Source organism: Panthera tigris, chromosome D2 (genome assembly GCF_018350195.1).
Source record: "Panthera tigris isolate Pti1 chromosome D2, P.tigris_Pti1_mat1.1, whole genome shotgun sequence".
Classification (NCBI taxonomy): Eukaryota; Metazoa; Chordata; class Mammalia; order Carnivora; family Felidae; genus Panthera; species Panthera tigris.
Window position 1 is genome coordinate 1,386,931 of NC_056670.1, and position 15,324 is coordinate 1,402,254.

Below are 15,324 nucleotides of genomic sequence, written 5' to 3' on the forward strand. Positions count from 1 at the left end.
TCAGATTTCAATCTAATGTTTCCTTCTAAGTTAAAAGATGCCTCGCCCATTTCTTGTAGCATGGATCTGCTAATGACAAATTCCTTCAGCTTTTGTATGTCTGAAGTGTCTTTACTTAACCTTTGTTTTTGGAAGGTATGTTTCCCGTAACTTTCTAGCAGTGCTTTGAAGATGCTGCTCTAGTGTCATGTTTTTTCCATGGTTGCAATAAGAAAGTTACTGCAATCCTTATTGTTGTTCCTTTGTATATAACATATCCTCCCACACAAAGCTGCTTTCAAGGTTTTCTCCTATGGATGATTTCAAGCTGTGCAATCATGGTACGTCTTGGGATAGTTTTTTAATGTTTTAATGTTTATTTGTTTAGAGAGAGAGAAAGTACGGGGGGGGGGTGTTAAGCACAGTGCGCAGCTCCAACCCAAGACCCCTGAGGTCGCGACCCTAGCAGAAATTATAGGTCTGATACTTAACAGATGGAGCCACCCAGGCACCCCTTGAATAGCTTTTATATACAATTATGTAACCTTCTCCACATTTACCTCCTAAAAGAAACCCCATGTCCTCCTACAGTTGCTCTCAGCAGGCGACCAATGCCCATCTCCCCACCCTCCTGCTCCCCTGCCCCCACCCCAACCCTGGATGACCACTAGTCGGCTTTCTGATTCTCTACAAGTGCCTAATCTGGGTATTTCATGTAGATGGAATCATACAACATGTACTCTTTTGTGACTGGTTTCTGCCGCTTACCACAATGTTTTCGACGTTCATCCATGCTTCAGTAAGTATATCTCATTCTTTTATTTCTGAAAATACCCCATTGAGTGGATGCAGATGTTTTCCGGTTCACCAGCTGATGGACATTTGGATTGTTTCTACTGTTTGACTTTTGTAAATCATGCTGCTGTGGGCACACGTGTGTAAGTTTTTGTGAACACAGTTTCATTCCTCTCAGATCTATCCCTACATGAAGAACTGTGGTCCATATGGTCACTCATGTTTAACATTTTGAGGAACAACTATACTGTTTCCCCAGGCAGATGAATCATTTAAAAAAAAACTTTTTTTAAACGTTTTACTTTTCAGAGACAGAGAGAGACAGAGTGCAAGCAGGGGAGGAGCAGAGACAGAGGGAGACACAGAATCCAAAACAGGCTCCTGGCTCCGAATTGTCAGCACACAACCCCACGGGGGCTTAAACCCAGAAACCATGAGATCATGACCTGATCCGAAGTCCTACCCTTAACCGACTGAGCCCCCCAGGTGCCCCCTAGGTGATCATTGTAAGTTTTTCTTTAATGGTTTTTTTTTTTTTTTTTTTTTGAGAGTGAGTGGGGGAGGGGCAGGGAGAGAGGGAGACAGAATTCAAAGCAGAGTGGGGGAGGGGGGACCCAAACACACCAACTGTGAGATCATGACCTGACCTGAAATCAAGAGTGGGACACAGGCACCTGAGCCACCCAGGCGCCCCCAGATGCATCATTTCATATTCCCACCAGCAACGTGAACATTCCGCTTTCCGCACGTCCTCAACTTTTATCATCTTTTTCATTATCTCTTCTTATTTTTTGAACATAACTGTTTTTAATATCCTTGCCTGTTTGATTCTATTTGCTCTGATCAGTGATTTTTTTTTTTTTTTTTTTTTTACTTCTCACTATGGATTTTCTTTACCTCGTTTTTTGCAAACTTGGTAGTTTTTATTTGGCTGCTGGACACTGTAAATTGTGTGACGCTGGCAGCTGGACATTTTTGTTTCTATAAATATTACTTTGCTCTGGCCTGCCACTTACTCGGTGATGTGCTCGCAGTCCAGCGCTACCTGCTCCCTGCCGCGAAGGCACACGGGTCTGAGCTCTCAGCGCAGGGCCCGCGGCCGCTGAGGCTCCCATCCCGATGGGAGGAAACTGCCCTGGCTGTTTATTCCACGTTCCCGGCCAGTTCCGGGAGGGCCCGGGGGGGCGGACCCCGGCCGACTGGTGGGCGGACCCCCACCTCCTGGGCGGCCCCCGGCCCCCGCCCGAAGACCGCTGCGCTTCCGGGATACGTGTTCTTCCCGACTAAGGCAAGCATCTGGGGAGGTAGACCCAGTGCTTTCCTTCACCCCAACATAGTTTAAGCCAACTGGATGCCGAGTGTCTCCCCAGAGCCCAAACTCAAGCTTGGCCCTCGGTTTCCCGCTGGACGAAAACCAGGTCAACTGCGCTGCCCGGCCCACGCCACGCCCCCAGGCTCCAGCACCGCCTACGGGCAGGGCGCGCAGGCGCAGAGCGCCGGCGCGCCGGCCACGCCCAGCCAAGACCGCGCCGGCGCCAAACAGCCATCACTCCAACGGCTCGGCGGCACCTGCCAATCAGAGTTCACGCTGACCCTCGCTTCCCGCCCACTGGCCCGGTAGCCAATCGCCTGCCCCGGTGCTCACAGCGGCGAATTCAAAGCTCATTGAGGGCTGGACGCGGAAGAGCGGGAGCGCGCTGTCGGCGGGATGGAGGTGGCGGAAGACGGGGTGCGGGGCCCCGCGCTAGAGTGAGTGTGTGCTGCCGGGTGGCCGCCGGGGGCGGGCTGGGAGGACCTTGCGGGACCCCGAGTACTCCCGGGGTCCCTGGACCTCGCCGCGGGACGTGTAGGCAGGCACCCCCCTCTCCCTGCACGCACCCCGGCTGGGTCCAGGGGGCTCTCCATCCCTGCGGACCCCGAGTCCCTGGACTTCGCCGCGGGGCGTGCAGGCAGGCATCTCCCCCCTCCCTGCACGCCACCCAGCTGGGTCCTGGAGGCCTCTCCATCCCTGAGGACCCCGCGTCCCCTAGCGGGTAACACCGTCCAGGCATCAGATGTCTGGGAGGGTCACTTAATTTTGGTCTGGCCTGCGTCAGCGCGCACTCTCCGGGGGACTGTTCTACCCGCATCCCTGCCTGCTGGTGAGGCGGCTCGCAGAGCCTAGAGCAGGCACCCAGCTCTCTGTCCGATCCCCGCCCCCAAGTGTCCCCTGCCCGCGACCCCCGGCTGCCCATCGGAGCGCTGCCCCTTTCCTTCCCTGTCCCGTATTCCCTGATGGCCTTCAGACCTTCCACCCAGTGGTTCCTCTTCCGTGAGACCTTTTCTGCCTGAGATCCTAGCCCCTTATCCTGACTCCCCCTGCTCTGCTTGTTTTTACTATCCCTTCCATCCCCAGACAGCACTGCAGACCTTCCTGTAGATTCTGGTTAGGGCAAGACCCAGCGTTGTTGCGCACCTGCGAATGCTTCTGTGTGCACAGGTCCGCCAGGACTAGCGCCCCAGGAGTGTCCAATTTTCCCCTTTTTCTTGCTCCGGCAGGGCCCTGGGCAAGCTGGCACACGTCCTGGAGCCTACAGGCCTGCAAGAGGAGGCGGAGCTGCCGGCCCAGCTCCTGGCGGAGTTTGTGATGGTATGGGCAAGCCTGGGAGCTAGGGAAGCTCCGGGGTCCCCTCGTGGGGGTACTCGGCAGATGTCCCTCTTCTGCCCTCTCTCTGAACAGGACTCCCGGAAGAAAGACAAGCTGCTGTGCAGCCAGCTGCAGGTGGTAGACTTCCTGCAGAACTTCCTGGCTCGGGAGGACACTGCCCAGGGACCAGAGCCCTTGGCTTCTGAAGACGCCAGCCGTGAGCAGGAAGGGGGTTGGGGTGGAGGTGTGTCAGGTCAGCAATTTGGCTGATGGGAGGACAGAGGCCCCAGTGTGGCAGGCAGACAGGCAGGCCAGTCTCATCTTTGTTCTTGTCTTCGGTGGCTCCTTTCAGGGCAGAAGGCAATTGCTGCCAAGGAGCAGTGGAAAGAGCTGAAGGCCACCTACCAAGAGCATGTGGAGGCCATCACCAGGGCCCTGAGCCTGGCCTTGCCCAGGATGGAGGAGGCCCAGAGGAAGCGGGCGCAGCTCCAGGAAGCCCTTGAACAGCTCCAGGCCAAGGTGGGGCCAGGAGGAGGGAGAGGAGGGCAGGCAGGCATGTTGGGGTGGACCCCTGGCCACCTCCCAAATCCAACCAGAGAAACACTCTTCCTTCTTTGTTCCCCTTCATTGCAGAAGCAAGTGGCCATGGAGAAGCTGAGAACAGCCCAGGAGCAGTGGCGGCTGCACCAGGTGGGTCCAGGCCCCTGGGGGAGTGTCCCTTCTGCACCCCTGCGCGGCACTGGCCACGTCCTCTGCCCTGGAAACCTCCATTCCCTTCTCCTCTGTGAGGCCTCCCCCCACGGGCCAGGTCCTCTTCCTACGTCCTCTGCCCGGAAAACCTTCACCCCCTTCTCTGTGAGGCCTCGCTGCTCGGGCACCAGCAGGGAGTTAAATCGCAGCCTCGCCACTGACAGTGTTAGGACCTTGGGTGTCCCCTGACTTCCTGTGCTGTTTCTTTGTCTACTCCATAAGCCAGGTGGATGACGTCATCAGTATAGCAAGTGCTTAAAACAGTACTTGGCACATCACAGACTAACGTTCGTTTGTGTGCCCCTTTCCTCCGAACACTTTGCACTAGAAGAGCTCGTTCTGACCCCTAGTCCTCTCTAGGCCCCCGTTTCCCCTAAAGTGAGTAGAGTTCCTCTTTCCCTCTGTGGATCTGCAGCCCAAGTCGTGCCTAGGCTGGGGATTAAGAGTGTGGCTGAAGGACCTCCACACCTGCTGAGGCGTTTTGCCCTCACTCCGGTAGGAGAAGCGTCTGCAGCAGCTGGCGGAAGCTTCTGCGGAGGTGAGGCTGCGGCAGACGGGGGCCCGGCAGGAGCTCCGGCGTCTGCATCAGGAGCTTGGAGCCCTACGGCAGCAGGCGGGGCAGGAACGGCACAGGCTACAGAGGTGAGGCTGGGAGAGTGGGCTGCACACCCCCGTGTGGCCCAGTTTTCCTCCCTCACCTGCCACCTCTTCTCTGCAGGCACCAGACCTTCCTCCAGCTGCTGCACACCCTGCAGGGTCAGCTGCCGTTTCCCGAGGCAGAGACGGAGCCCCCACGGAAGCTGGACCCTGCCGAGGATGAGCCCCAGCAGCGGAACACCGGGGATGCCGTCGGGAGAGACGGGGCTGGGCCATCCGAGGTGAGTGACAGGTGGGCCGGGGGCAGGGCGGTGGACAGAGGAGCTGGGAGCCAGGCCTGACCCATCACCCGCACCGTGTGTCCCCAAGGCTGACGGCCCACCGCCTGCTGTGGACGTAGGCTCGCCGTGGCTCCCTGAGGGGCAGCGCCACGGGAAAGGAAGCTAGAGCTGCACGGCGTCCCCGGACTGCAGGTATGGAGGGAGGGGCGGCCTCAGTCCACCTCCTCTCTGTGTCTGAGCTGTTGTCCCTCGGGGGCTGGAAGTGGGAAGGAGCAAGGATTCATCTTGTGGCTGAGGCCTAGCACCTCGCTCTGTGCCCAGCCTGCCCTGGGCGAACGCTGTCTGTCTGCTCACCGTCCCCCGCCCCCATCCTTGTTGCGGGATGCTCGGGGCTCTGGAGTGCAGCCTGGTTTCTGACCGGGACCTGGGTGGGGTGGGCTCCCGAGCCTGGAGCTCTGTCTGTTCCCCCTTTTGTGTCCATGGTCACATGTCGGTCGGTGGGCAGAGCCACACGTGGAGCTAGCGGTACAGCAGGTGCCGGGACCAGTGTGGACAGAGAGCGAGTGGGTGGGGAGGGGCCTGGCTGGCAGCCCTGACGCCGCTTGTCCAAACCCACGGGAATCCAGCTCGCCGAGCGTATTCACTGGAGGAGGAGGATGCTTCGTGCAAGGCGGTTGGACGTGGCGCAGTGACGGAAGTGGTGATGGCGTCCCTGCCTCAGGCTGGCCCCTTGCTGCGAGCCGGGGGCCGGCAGCCGCGGGTCTGGCTCGGCCGCGCACACCTGCCCGCAGAGTGTGGTCCGCACAGACCAACCGGGATGAAGAGCAGCCCTGAGAGCAGAGAGAAGCCCTGTGTCTGCCTGAGCTCCTACTTCTGTCCGTATTTGGGTGTGTGTTTCCGTGTTCACTGTCTCCGTTGCTCTTGAGTGTGTGGCTGGTGTGGGCACACGGGGGGCACTGCTCTCTGGGGGACAGCGCGTCCCTGTGGGGAGTGTGAGGACTGCCGTGTGAGAGACACCAGCGACCACCCCAGCGGAAGACCCGTCGTCCATATGAGGAGGGGACCTTCCTGCGTGAGCGGGACCCCAGCGGCTCTGGGAAGAGCCTCGGGGGCCGTGTTTTCAGACGCCTTCCGGCAGGTGGAGACGGAGGCAGGTCTTTGAGTCCTGCTCTGGGCTCTGCTTCTCTGAGGGCCCGAGTTCCCTAGTGTTCTTTCAGATGTGTTGGCCCCGTTGTTTAGGTGTGAGATAGGTCTGATCTCAGAGGTGTTTGAAGACCCCTCAGGGCTGAGTGAGGGGTCAGGATTGAGGACGCTTCTCCGTCTACCATGTGTGAGGGAGCAGGCTTCTAGCTCCCAGGTGCCCAGTCCCACTCACCCCTCTTCTTGCTGGGGGGCTCCCTCCCCGACCTTCTGCCTTATCTCTGTGGCCTTGTGGGCCCTGGGATTTCTACACGGGAGAGCAGGCACATCGGCCCTGGGGAGGAGAGCTGCTGAGGGGCGCTGGGGTGCGGTTGGGATGCTGTGGGGTTGCCCGGTGCCTCGCGCTGGTGGCTGGTGGAGCCCGCAGGGACAGGAAGACACAGTCCCCGGAGCCCCCCAGGCCGCTCCCAGTCCAGTCAGCGAAGAGCTGGGTGGACGAGCAGTGATCACACGAGCACACCCGAACTTCTGGCAAGCAGGCTTCCCTCCCCGAGTGGGGGCGGGGCCAGTGCGCCCGTGAGGCGTAGGGGAGGGCGGGCTGGTGTTGCACCGGCCAGTGTGGCTGCAAGACTGACCGACCAGCTAGGGGACCGGGCCTTATTCGCCGAGAGGAGCAGGGTCTGGCTGTAGCGGTGCCCTGTGCTCCCGGTCCCCTAGGGACCATCCTGGGACCCTGGTCTCATACACGCACTTGGGCCTGTGGGCCTGTGGGCCTGCTGCCTGCCGGGGACTTGCTCTCTTTTCCACCTGCTGGAGGGACGGAGGCCAGTCCCTGAACCGCTGGTCTGGACGCCATTGCGCTGTCCTAACCGAAGTCTCCATGGTAACTAACACGGACCATCGGCTCAGTCCAGCACCAGAGAAACTCTTCTGGTTAAGAATAGTGTTTTCCTTTTAAACATGATATTCTTCTGTGGCGAAACACTGCTTTGCTTTTTCTTTGCTAGCTTTAATTTCCCGCTTCCCAGCTACTGTTACGTGTTTCTAGGAATTTCTCATTTCTCAAGCATATTGGTGTACCGTCATAGTATATTTTTTATTCTTTTAACGTGTGCACACTGTTGCAGGGTGGCCTAATGTGTATTCCTGATATTTTTGTGCCGTATCTGATGTTCCCTTTGATCTGTCTTCAGCTGTGCATTCATTTTCACGTATTTAAAGATTCAGAATTGCCTTTTGTGACCTGCTCTTGTTTGTGTCTGCTCTGGTTCATTGGCCCGTAGGCCTGGCTTGGCCATTTCCTACCTTCTGTTTCTAGGTGGAGAAGATGTACTTGTTTTGTGAACTTTTAATTTTTATCAGGTAATACACTTGTGTATCTGGTTCTTTGTTTTCTCAAATAAAATGTAAGGCTACACATTTCTTGTGGCTTTCTCTAAATATGTTCACATTCAGTTCATAGAATTTTCTATTTCCCATTGTTTGATTTGTGAGTTTCTTAGAAAAGTACTTTTGCAGTTTTCTCTGCATGGGAGGATAATCTTTCTAAGTCTACTCTAATTTGGTCAGAGAATGTCATCTGTATAAGAAATCTTTGGAAGGTGGCGAGGGATGCAGGTAGAACCAGGAATGTGGTCTCTTGTCTTTTCTTTTTTTGTGCTTCACAGGGGTTTGAAAGGACGTCTGTTTTGGAATTGTCCCTTGTGGTGGTTTCTATGTGTCTGTCACATTTTGCTTGTTATTTTTTCAGTTTTTGTCTCCCGGATACCAAATTTTTTGTTTTCTGAATGTCATCTCCTGAGAGGTGTGTTCAGGTCTCCGAGTATGATCTCCTTATGATTCTGGTAGATTCTGCTTCCCCTGCCCTGTGCCTACTGTGTTAGGGCACAAGTTTACACGTGGGTCTATCTCTGAGCCGGGCTGTACCACTGTTGACGGGTGAGTGTCTCTTAGCCTTGCGATCTGCCTGCGTCGGTACCAAGGAAACTGCAGCTCCCTGTGTACCTTTGCCTCGTCCGCCTCTCTGACAGCCTTGTGAGTTTCAACTTCTCTTCGTCCTTGTGTCGTGCTGTGTTTTTAGAGAGCGAGCGAACGAGAGCAGGGGAGAGGCAGAAAGAGAGAATCCGAAGCAGTCTCCGAGCTATGAGCACAGAGCCTGATTTGGGCTCGATCCCATGAACTAGCAGATCATGATCTGAGGCCGAAATCAGGAGTCAGACGCTCAAACATCTGAGCCATCCGGGTGCCCCCACTTTTTATTTTTATTGCTTTTATACCACATTAAGGAATGATTTTTTAAAAGCCAGTTTCATAATTTTTCTATCTTTGGTTTTGTTTATTTTTTTATCATTTTGTTTTCATTCCTTTTATCTTTTTTCTTCTGAAGGTTGTCACTGGTTGCTACCCCAGTTTAGCTTTTGAGTAAATAACGTCTAAAGTTAAGTGTAAGAGTCTCGATCTTGAACAAGAAAGGAAGCTTGGCACCACTGATGGGTCAGCACACTCTTGACTAGTAAGATGTTTCCGTTCGGTTCATTACTTCCAGCCTGTTCTCTCCTCACAAAGCGGACTGACTCTTCCCTACATTTTCTGGTCATGTTTACTCATTCACTTTGGTTTTCTGCCTGCCTGATTTTATATGTCAGAGCTTTCACATGGGGTGATTTCCCATCTGAAATACATGTGTCGGACTTTCTTTTAGTTATAGGGTCGGTAGGCTGTGCAACACTTCACTGTTTCTTACTGTGAAATGCTTTTATTCTGTTCTCATTCTGGAAAGAGGTTTTCATTGCGTAGAGAATGCTTAGGGCACAGGGGCTTTTGTTTAGAACATGACTCTAGCTTTCACTGTTGCTGATGGGAAGTCAGCTGGCCGCTTAAAGTTCTTCCTGTACATCTGGTTCGTTCATTCGTTCGTTCATTCGTTCATTCACAATGCTTGTGGTTTGTTGGGCTTTCTAAATCTGAAATCGCCAGTCTTTTCAACAGTTTAGGAGTATTTTCAGTATCTTCTGTATAAGCTTCTTCCACACGAGTTAGACATCAATTAGATTTTCTAACTTTGTTCTTCATGTTATATAAACGTTCTTCCATATTTATAGTTACTTTTTTCTCTCTAGGATGCATTTTCTTTGTTTAAATCTCTTTTGTTAACTATGTTACTAACCTATTGGATAATCGTTAATTTCATTTTTTGTCATTAATTTTTAAGCAGCTCTGTTAGACCCCAGTCTACGTTATTTGGAGTTGTTGTGTTATTCGGGCCTACAGTTCGAGCTGATCCTTTCTGACCCTCATCCAACATGTTCCGGTCTTTCCCCGGCGTTGGAAGGGTGCGTAGTTTCCATCTTTGTGGGCCTGCCTAGGTCCTCACCTTCCTCATGTGCTCCTTGTTTCTTCGTGTGGTTTATGTAGTTTTACTACCAAGTGTCCATTTTTATTGAACTTCGCTGTTGTGAATACTTGGTGGCTGGTCACAGGGGGAGAGGGTGGGTGTGTTTTCGTTTAGTAGCTCGTGGACGCACTAATGTTCCTTGTGTCTCTCCTACTTCTCATTCTTGCTGGTTGAAGACTCTTTTTCATTCATATTTCTCAAAGACTTTTTTCTATTTTCTCTTTCAAAAGCACAAGCTTTTGGCTGTATTTTAATACTGCTTTAATGTTCTTTCATTATCCTCCTTTCCAAGGTGCCACCCTACAATTCTTTATTGAATTCTATTTTTATGTGACTGTTTCCACCAGGAAGATAATTCTTGTCAACACTTGGATGGTTTCAGCAAAGTTAATCCTTTGCATTCTATCTTTACAATTTTAAAATTTGTAAAGCCGAGATTTCACTTTGGATATTCTACCCTACTGTGAAAAGAAAGCTATTCTAAAATAGAATAATATAAAATATGATATGTGTTAAATAATAACAAATTACATAATAATTAAAGAAAGCTATTCTGGCCATTCTGGTTAATACACGCCATTCCTATCTTACAGAATTTATGCAACTTTTTGTATTGTAATTTTTATGGGTCTTCTTTGAGGCGATTATGCGTAAGTTTTAAAATACAGAGGATGAGGGGGCGCCTGGGTGGCTCAGTTAAGCATGCGACTTCTGCCCAGGTCATGATCTTGTGGTCCGAGCCCCATGCCGGGCTCTGTGCTGATGGCTTGGAGCCTGGAGCCTGGAGCCTGCTTTGGATTCTGTGTCCTCACCTATCTGTACCCCTCCCCCACTCGTGCTCTGTCTTCCTCTGTCTCTCAAAAAAATAAATGTTAAAAGAAATAAATACAGAGGGTGAGGGGCCACTGGGTGGCTCAGTCAGTTAAGCATCCGACTTCAGGTTATTGTCTCGCGGTTTGTGAGATCGAGCCCCTTATGGGGCTCTGTGCTGACAGCTTAGAGCCTGGAGCCTACTTCAAGTTCTGTGTCTCTCCCTCTCACTCTGCCCTTCCCCTGCTCACACTCTGTCTCTGTCTTTCTCTCAAATAAACATTAAAAAATTTTTTTTTAAATACACAGGATGAAATAGATTAATTTCATTATTATTCCTAACCCAGTCTTTAAATGCCCCTTTTGCTAGTTTGAGCACTGGGCTCTGAGGAATTTAGTGTTGGGGTCTTGATAAACTTTGCTTTTGAAATTTGGGATAACCTAGGCATTAGATCTCAGTCTCAGGAATCAATATCTTTTAGTTTGTTTTCAGGACTTATTAAGCAGTTTTTTGAGGGCATGTACATTCTTTTATTTATGTTGTTAAATTGAATTTATATAACTGTTGACGTAGTTAGGAAAATCTTCACAGGGCTCTCAGTATACCAGATTAGGTGTCGGATGCCTGTTCCCATGTGCCTATAACTTCTAAACTGTCAGATGGACTCCAGCAGACACACCTATGTGGACACGCGTGATTTAGTTCATCGTGCATTTCTTCTTTGTCACGCCCTAGTGAGGAGTTGATAATTACTTAAATGGATTGATTACTATATACCTAAAATTGCATTTTGAAATAGGAAAGAGAAGGAGTAAATCCAGAACTATAGGAGATTGTCGCGTATAAACATTATAAAAGAACTAAACCATAAAAAATCTGTATGTGTATACGCAATCTGGTACGGAAGTGTTCTATTTACACATACTATAAAAAATCACAGGAGAAGCTAATGTGAGTTGGAGTAATCAAAGTGAGGTTTGTCTTAGGAAAGAATGGGTTTAAAATATCCTCATGATTCTCAGTGTTATGAAATTACATTGCAAAAACTTCAGGTCTGATCTTACAAACCAATCATAAACAGTGAGCATGTTTCATTAATTAAAATACTAGCTTAAAAAGGAGGTATATTAAATTCCCAAGTTTTTCATATAACTTAGCAGTGGACAAGAAGTCATGTTTTGCATGTCTTTGAGGGAAAACACTCCGGGCACAGAGGCCAGTCGTCCACCATCTCCATGTTTGTAAAGTCTGGATTACCTGGGCCAGATGTTCTAGAGTTAAAAGAGGGATTAAAGTAATCCATTTAGTGAAGTTTAGCGTTACCTCTGGTTGTTTTGCTTGGTCACCATGAAGTCAGGACTGTGTGGGAAAGACACGCAGATTTCGTGTTTAGATTCTGCTCTTGATGGCGACCGAGATGCTCATCCTTGTTCCGGTGTGCCTTTTTCAACACGCGAAGGAGGGGTGTGTTCAGAGTACGTCATACTTGTCACATAAACACGTGGACACGTACACATCCACACCTAAAACAGGTGGAGAACTCGCGGATCAGATGGGGGAAGTGGTTTCAGGCTCCTTTTCTCGGACACAGGTCCTGTCATTCACACTGGCTCTGATTCCTCTGTTCAGGAATATGCGTAACTTTCATCCACAAATGAACTCACACCAGTGCCCTCGTAATTTAAAAGGACTTAGGAGGGGCGCCTGGGTGGCTCAGTCGGTTAAGCGTCCGACTTCAGCCAGGTCACGATCTCGCGGTCCGTGAGTTCGAGCCCCACGTCAGGCTCTGGGCTGATGGCTCGGAGCCTGGAGCCGGTTTCCGATTCTGTGTCTCCCTCTCTCTCTGCCCCTCCCCCGTTCATGCTCTGTCTCTCTCTGTCCCAAAAATAAATTAAAAAAAAAAAAAAAAAAGGACTTAGGAAATGCTCATTGCATTATATTCAGGGAAGATTTCTCAAAGAGCTGCCTGTTGAACTCAATTTCAAACAAATGCAATTATCCAGAGGCAGATTTCATCATTTATTGAATGTCAGCTGTGTGCTCAACATAAGTTTTGAGAATTAAAAGAAAAAAAAGGAAGATGATAAAGACAATCTGAGTTTACATTCAGAGACAGGAAGGAAAAACTAACTCTAACAAGCAGTACTGACTGTTCTCATGGAGTGAGGGCTGGCATGTTCAGCAGCACCGGGATGGCCACGTCCTCAGTAAAGCACAGAAAGTGACCCCAGTGACCTCAGGAGCACAAGAGGCCGGGCAGAGCCTGGATCACACTGTCAGGGAGGCCTTTACCTTGATGGCTGGGGGAGGCCAAGCCTTTACCCAGGAGCCAAGGAAACCTGCTGAACAAGGTTTTTTCCTCCTTTGGCAAAAAATCTCCAAGCCCCTTTTAACCCATTGAAATAGAAACTCTCAGGGAAGACCCGCCCCCGGGGAGGGCTTTGTGAATCCTGGCACATGCCCTTGTAGCAAGCGGTACCGCTGCCTTCACTGTGTGGAGGTGAACAGTCTCCCTGAGCATCCACTGCCTGCTCCTGCACGTGCCACAGTGGCAGCAAGCAGAGGGCTGAAATCCATTCAGGCTCCAGAATGGACCTCTGTTCTAGAATGCTGGTGCTTCACACTAAGTGCAGTAGTGATCACGATTACGAGCTCTCATGTTCTACCCACGAAGACCGTCACTAGAGCAGCTCAATGACGTAGTGCTCTCGGCTGGTGACAGTTACCGTCAGGACAAGTGCGGAACAACTAGACTGATGGATGGCCTGTCCCACAGTCACTGTTGTCTGGTGTGTTACTGGAGGCTCATGACTCCGTGAGAATTTTGGAAAGTATCACAACGCAACATCACTCACTGTGCCTCGGGTGTAGGCTACTTATCAAGGTTTTAGGGACTTACAGTTGAAAACGGGAAAAATCCTCAGCCATAATTTAAAATGTTTGTGATAAAGAATGGTGAACTATTTCCCATCAATTATCAAAATGACTGTGGTTTTTAAACACTACCCTGTGACTACCATAACTTTGGTGTTAATGATTACATTGAACAATATTCGGAGACTTCCGGAATGTAAAGATGAGAGGAGCTTTATGTTAGGAGTCTTGTCACTGTTGGTGCCGGCGACAGGCTGTTCTTACTCTTTTGAGAAAGAATAAGACAAATATTGTTTGATTAAAACAGAAGTGTGGTTGCTACCGTAAGAAGAGATTTTCCATTTTCCCCCTTCCATCTATCTCTATCCCATCCCAGGGATTTTTAGTTTTCAGGATCCAGTGAACTAATTAACTCTGTCAGGGTGGTGGTGGCAGTGGTCTAAAGAAGTAGGCAGTGAAAACCAATGTTACGTTTATAACAACAGAAAGAAAGGGCTAGTAGATATTCAGGTAATTCTAGTAGTCATTATTGCATGTGGTATATCTTTTATGTAGGCGAAACACTGAAACTATGGAGTTCCATGTGCCTCAAGGAAAACAATTTGTTTTATAGCTAAATAATGGAATTGGGTTTGCTTGTTTTCGACATTATACAACAGTGTTACTGGTGTGAGTCACAGTGCCTGCAATTTAGCCTTGCCATTGTCCAGCTCGAACAGGGGATGGCCTGGCCAGTGGTGGTGAGATTTTCTTTACAAGGTTTACAATTTCTGGCAAATTTCTTGCCTTGTTTGTTCTTTTTCTGAAATTGTGTGTGTGTGTGTGTGCACGCACACACACACATACGCAGTCATATTCATTCATTCCTTTATGTTTTGAGACTAAGTTGTTAATTACATGCAGATTCAGAATTGTACTAACTCCCTGGTAGTTGTGTTCTGTTAGTATTTATTGATCACGCACTTAACGAACATTTCAGAGTACCTATGTGTCAGTTACTCTTCCGTTTTTTAATAAAAATATATTTGACGTAACGTTGTATACATTTAAGGTGTACAACACGTTCATTTGATGTGTTTATATACTGTAGTATGATTGCCATTGTTGTGTGAAGCTACCATAATTAGTACCTCTGTCACATTAATAATCATTCCTTTCAGTGGTTAGAATACTTAAGTTCTAGGCCCTTAGCAAGCTTGGTGATTATATAACAGTGTGGTCTGGGTTCCTTTGTTCTGTGCATTAGATTTCTAGGGCTTCTTTACTACCCGTTACAAGTCTGTCCCTTCAAACAGTGTCCATCCTGTTTTCCCCGCCCCTGTCCTTTGTAGTCATCATTCTGATCTGTTTTCATGAGTTCGGCATTTTTAGATTCCACATGAGTGATCCCATACATTACCTGCCTTTGCCTGACATACCTCACTTAGCTTAACTGCTCAAGGTCCATCCACGTCTCAGATGGCAGATGTTCTTTAACATCACTGGATGATAGATAATGATATGTGTAGGTACCTGGATATGTACGATATATATGGAGACTATTTTATATAACGTGTAACGTATCTGCTTCTTTATGCATTCATCCAACAATGAACATTTAGGTTATGTCCACATCTTGGCTATTGTGACGAATGCTGCAGTGAACGGGGGAGTGCAGATCTCTCTTGGACACCCCGTTTTCATTTCCTTTGGGTGTACACACAGAGATGGAGTTGAACCAATGTACATTCCCACCATCAGCGGAAAGGTTCCCTTTTCTCCACATCCTCACCACACTTGTTACCTCTTCGTGTGGAAGTTTAATTCTGAGCTCTGTATTCTGTTCTCTAGGTCTACGTGTCTATTTTTTATGCCAGTGGCATATTGTATCATTACTGTGGTTTGTAGTATAGTCAGGACGTGTGAGGTGCCTCCAGCTTTGTTCTTTCTCCAGTATCGCTTTAGCTATTCAGGGCCTTTTGCGGTTCCATACAAATTTTAGGATTTTTTTCTTTTTTCTTTTTAGTTTACTTGAAGCCATTGGAATTCTGATGGGGATTGTGTTGAATCTATAGATGGCTTTGGGTAGTACGGGCAT

At 49.6% G+C, this 15,324-nt stretch overlaps 1 protein-coding gene across 1 annotated transcript in view; it reads left to right on the forward strand.

Moving 5' to 3' along the window:
• Window positions 1-2,450: 2,450 nt before the first annotated feature.
• ZWINT (ZW10 interacting kinetochore protein) overlaps window positions 2,451-15,324 on the forward strand; it is a 33,080-nt gene continuing 20,206 nt past the window's right edge. Inside the window, exons 1-8 of the mRNA XM_042960811.1 lie at window positions 2,451-2,523; window positions 3,313-3,403; window positions 3,494-3,617; window positions 3,753-3,919; window positions 4,034-4,090; window positions 4,650-4,792; window positions 4,869-5,028; window positions 5,117-5,220. Of these exons, the coding sequence (XP_042816745.1) occupies window positions 2,483-2,523; window positions 3,313-3,403; window positions 3,494-3,617; window positions 3,753-3,919; window positions 4,034-4,090; window positions 4,650-4,792; window positions 4,869-5,028; window positions 5,117-5,194 (861 nt within the window). The 5' untranslated portion in view covers window positions 2,451-2,482 and the 3' untranslated portion in view covers window positions 5,195-5,220. The remainder of the gene's footprint in view (window positions 2,524-3,312; window positions 3,404-3,493; window positions 3,618-3,752; window positions 3,920-4,033; window positions 4,091-4,649; window positions 4,793-4,868; window positions 5,029-5,116; window positions 5,221-15,324) is intronic.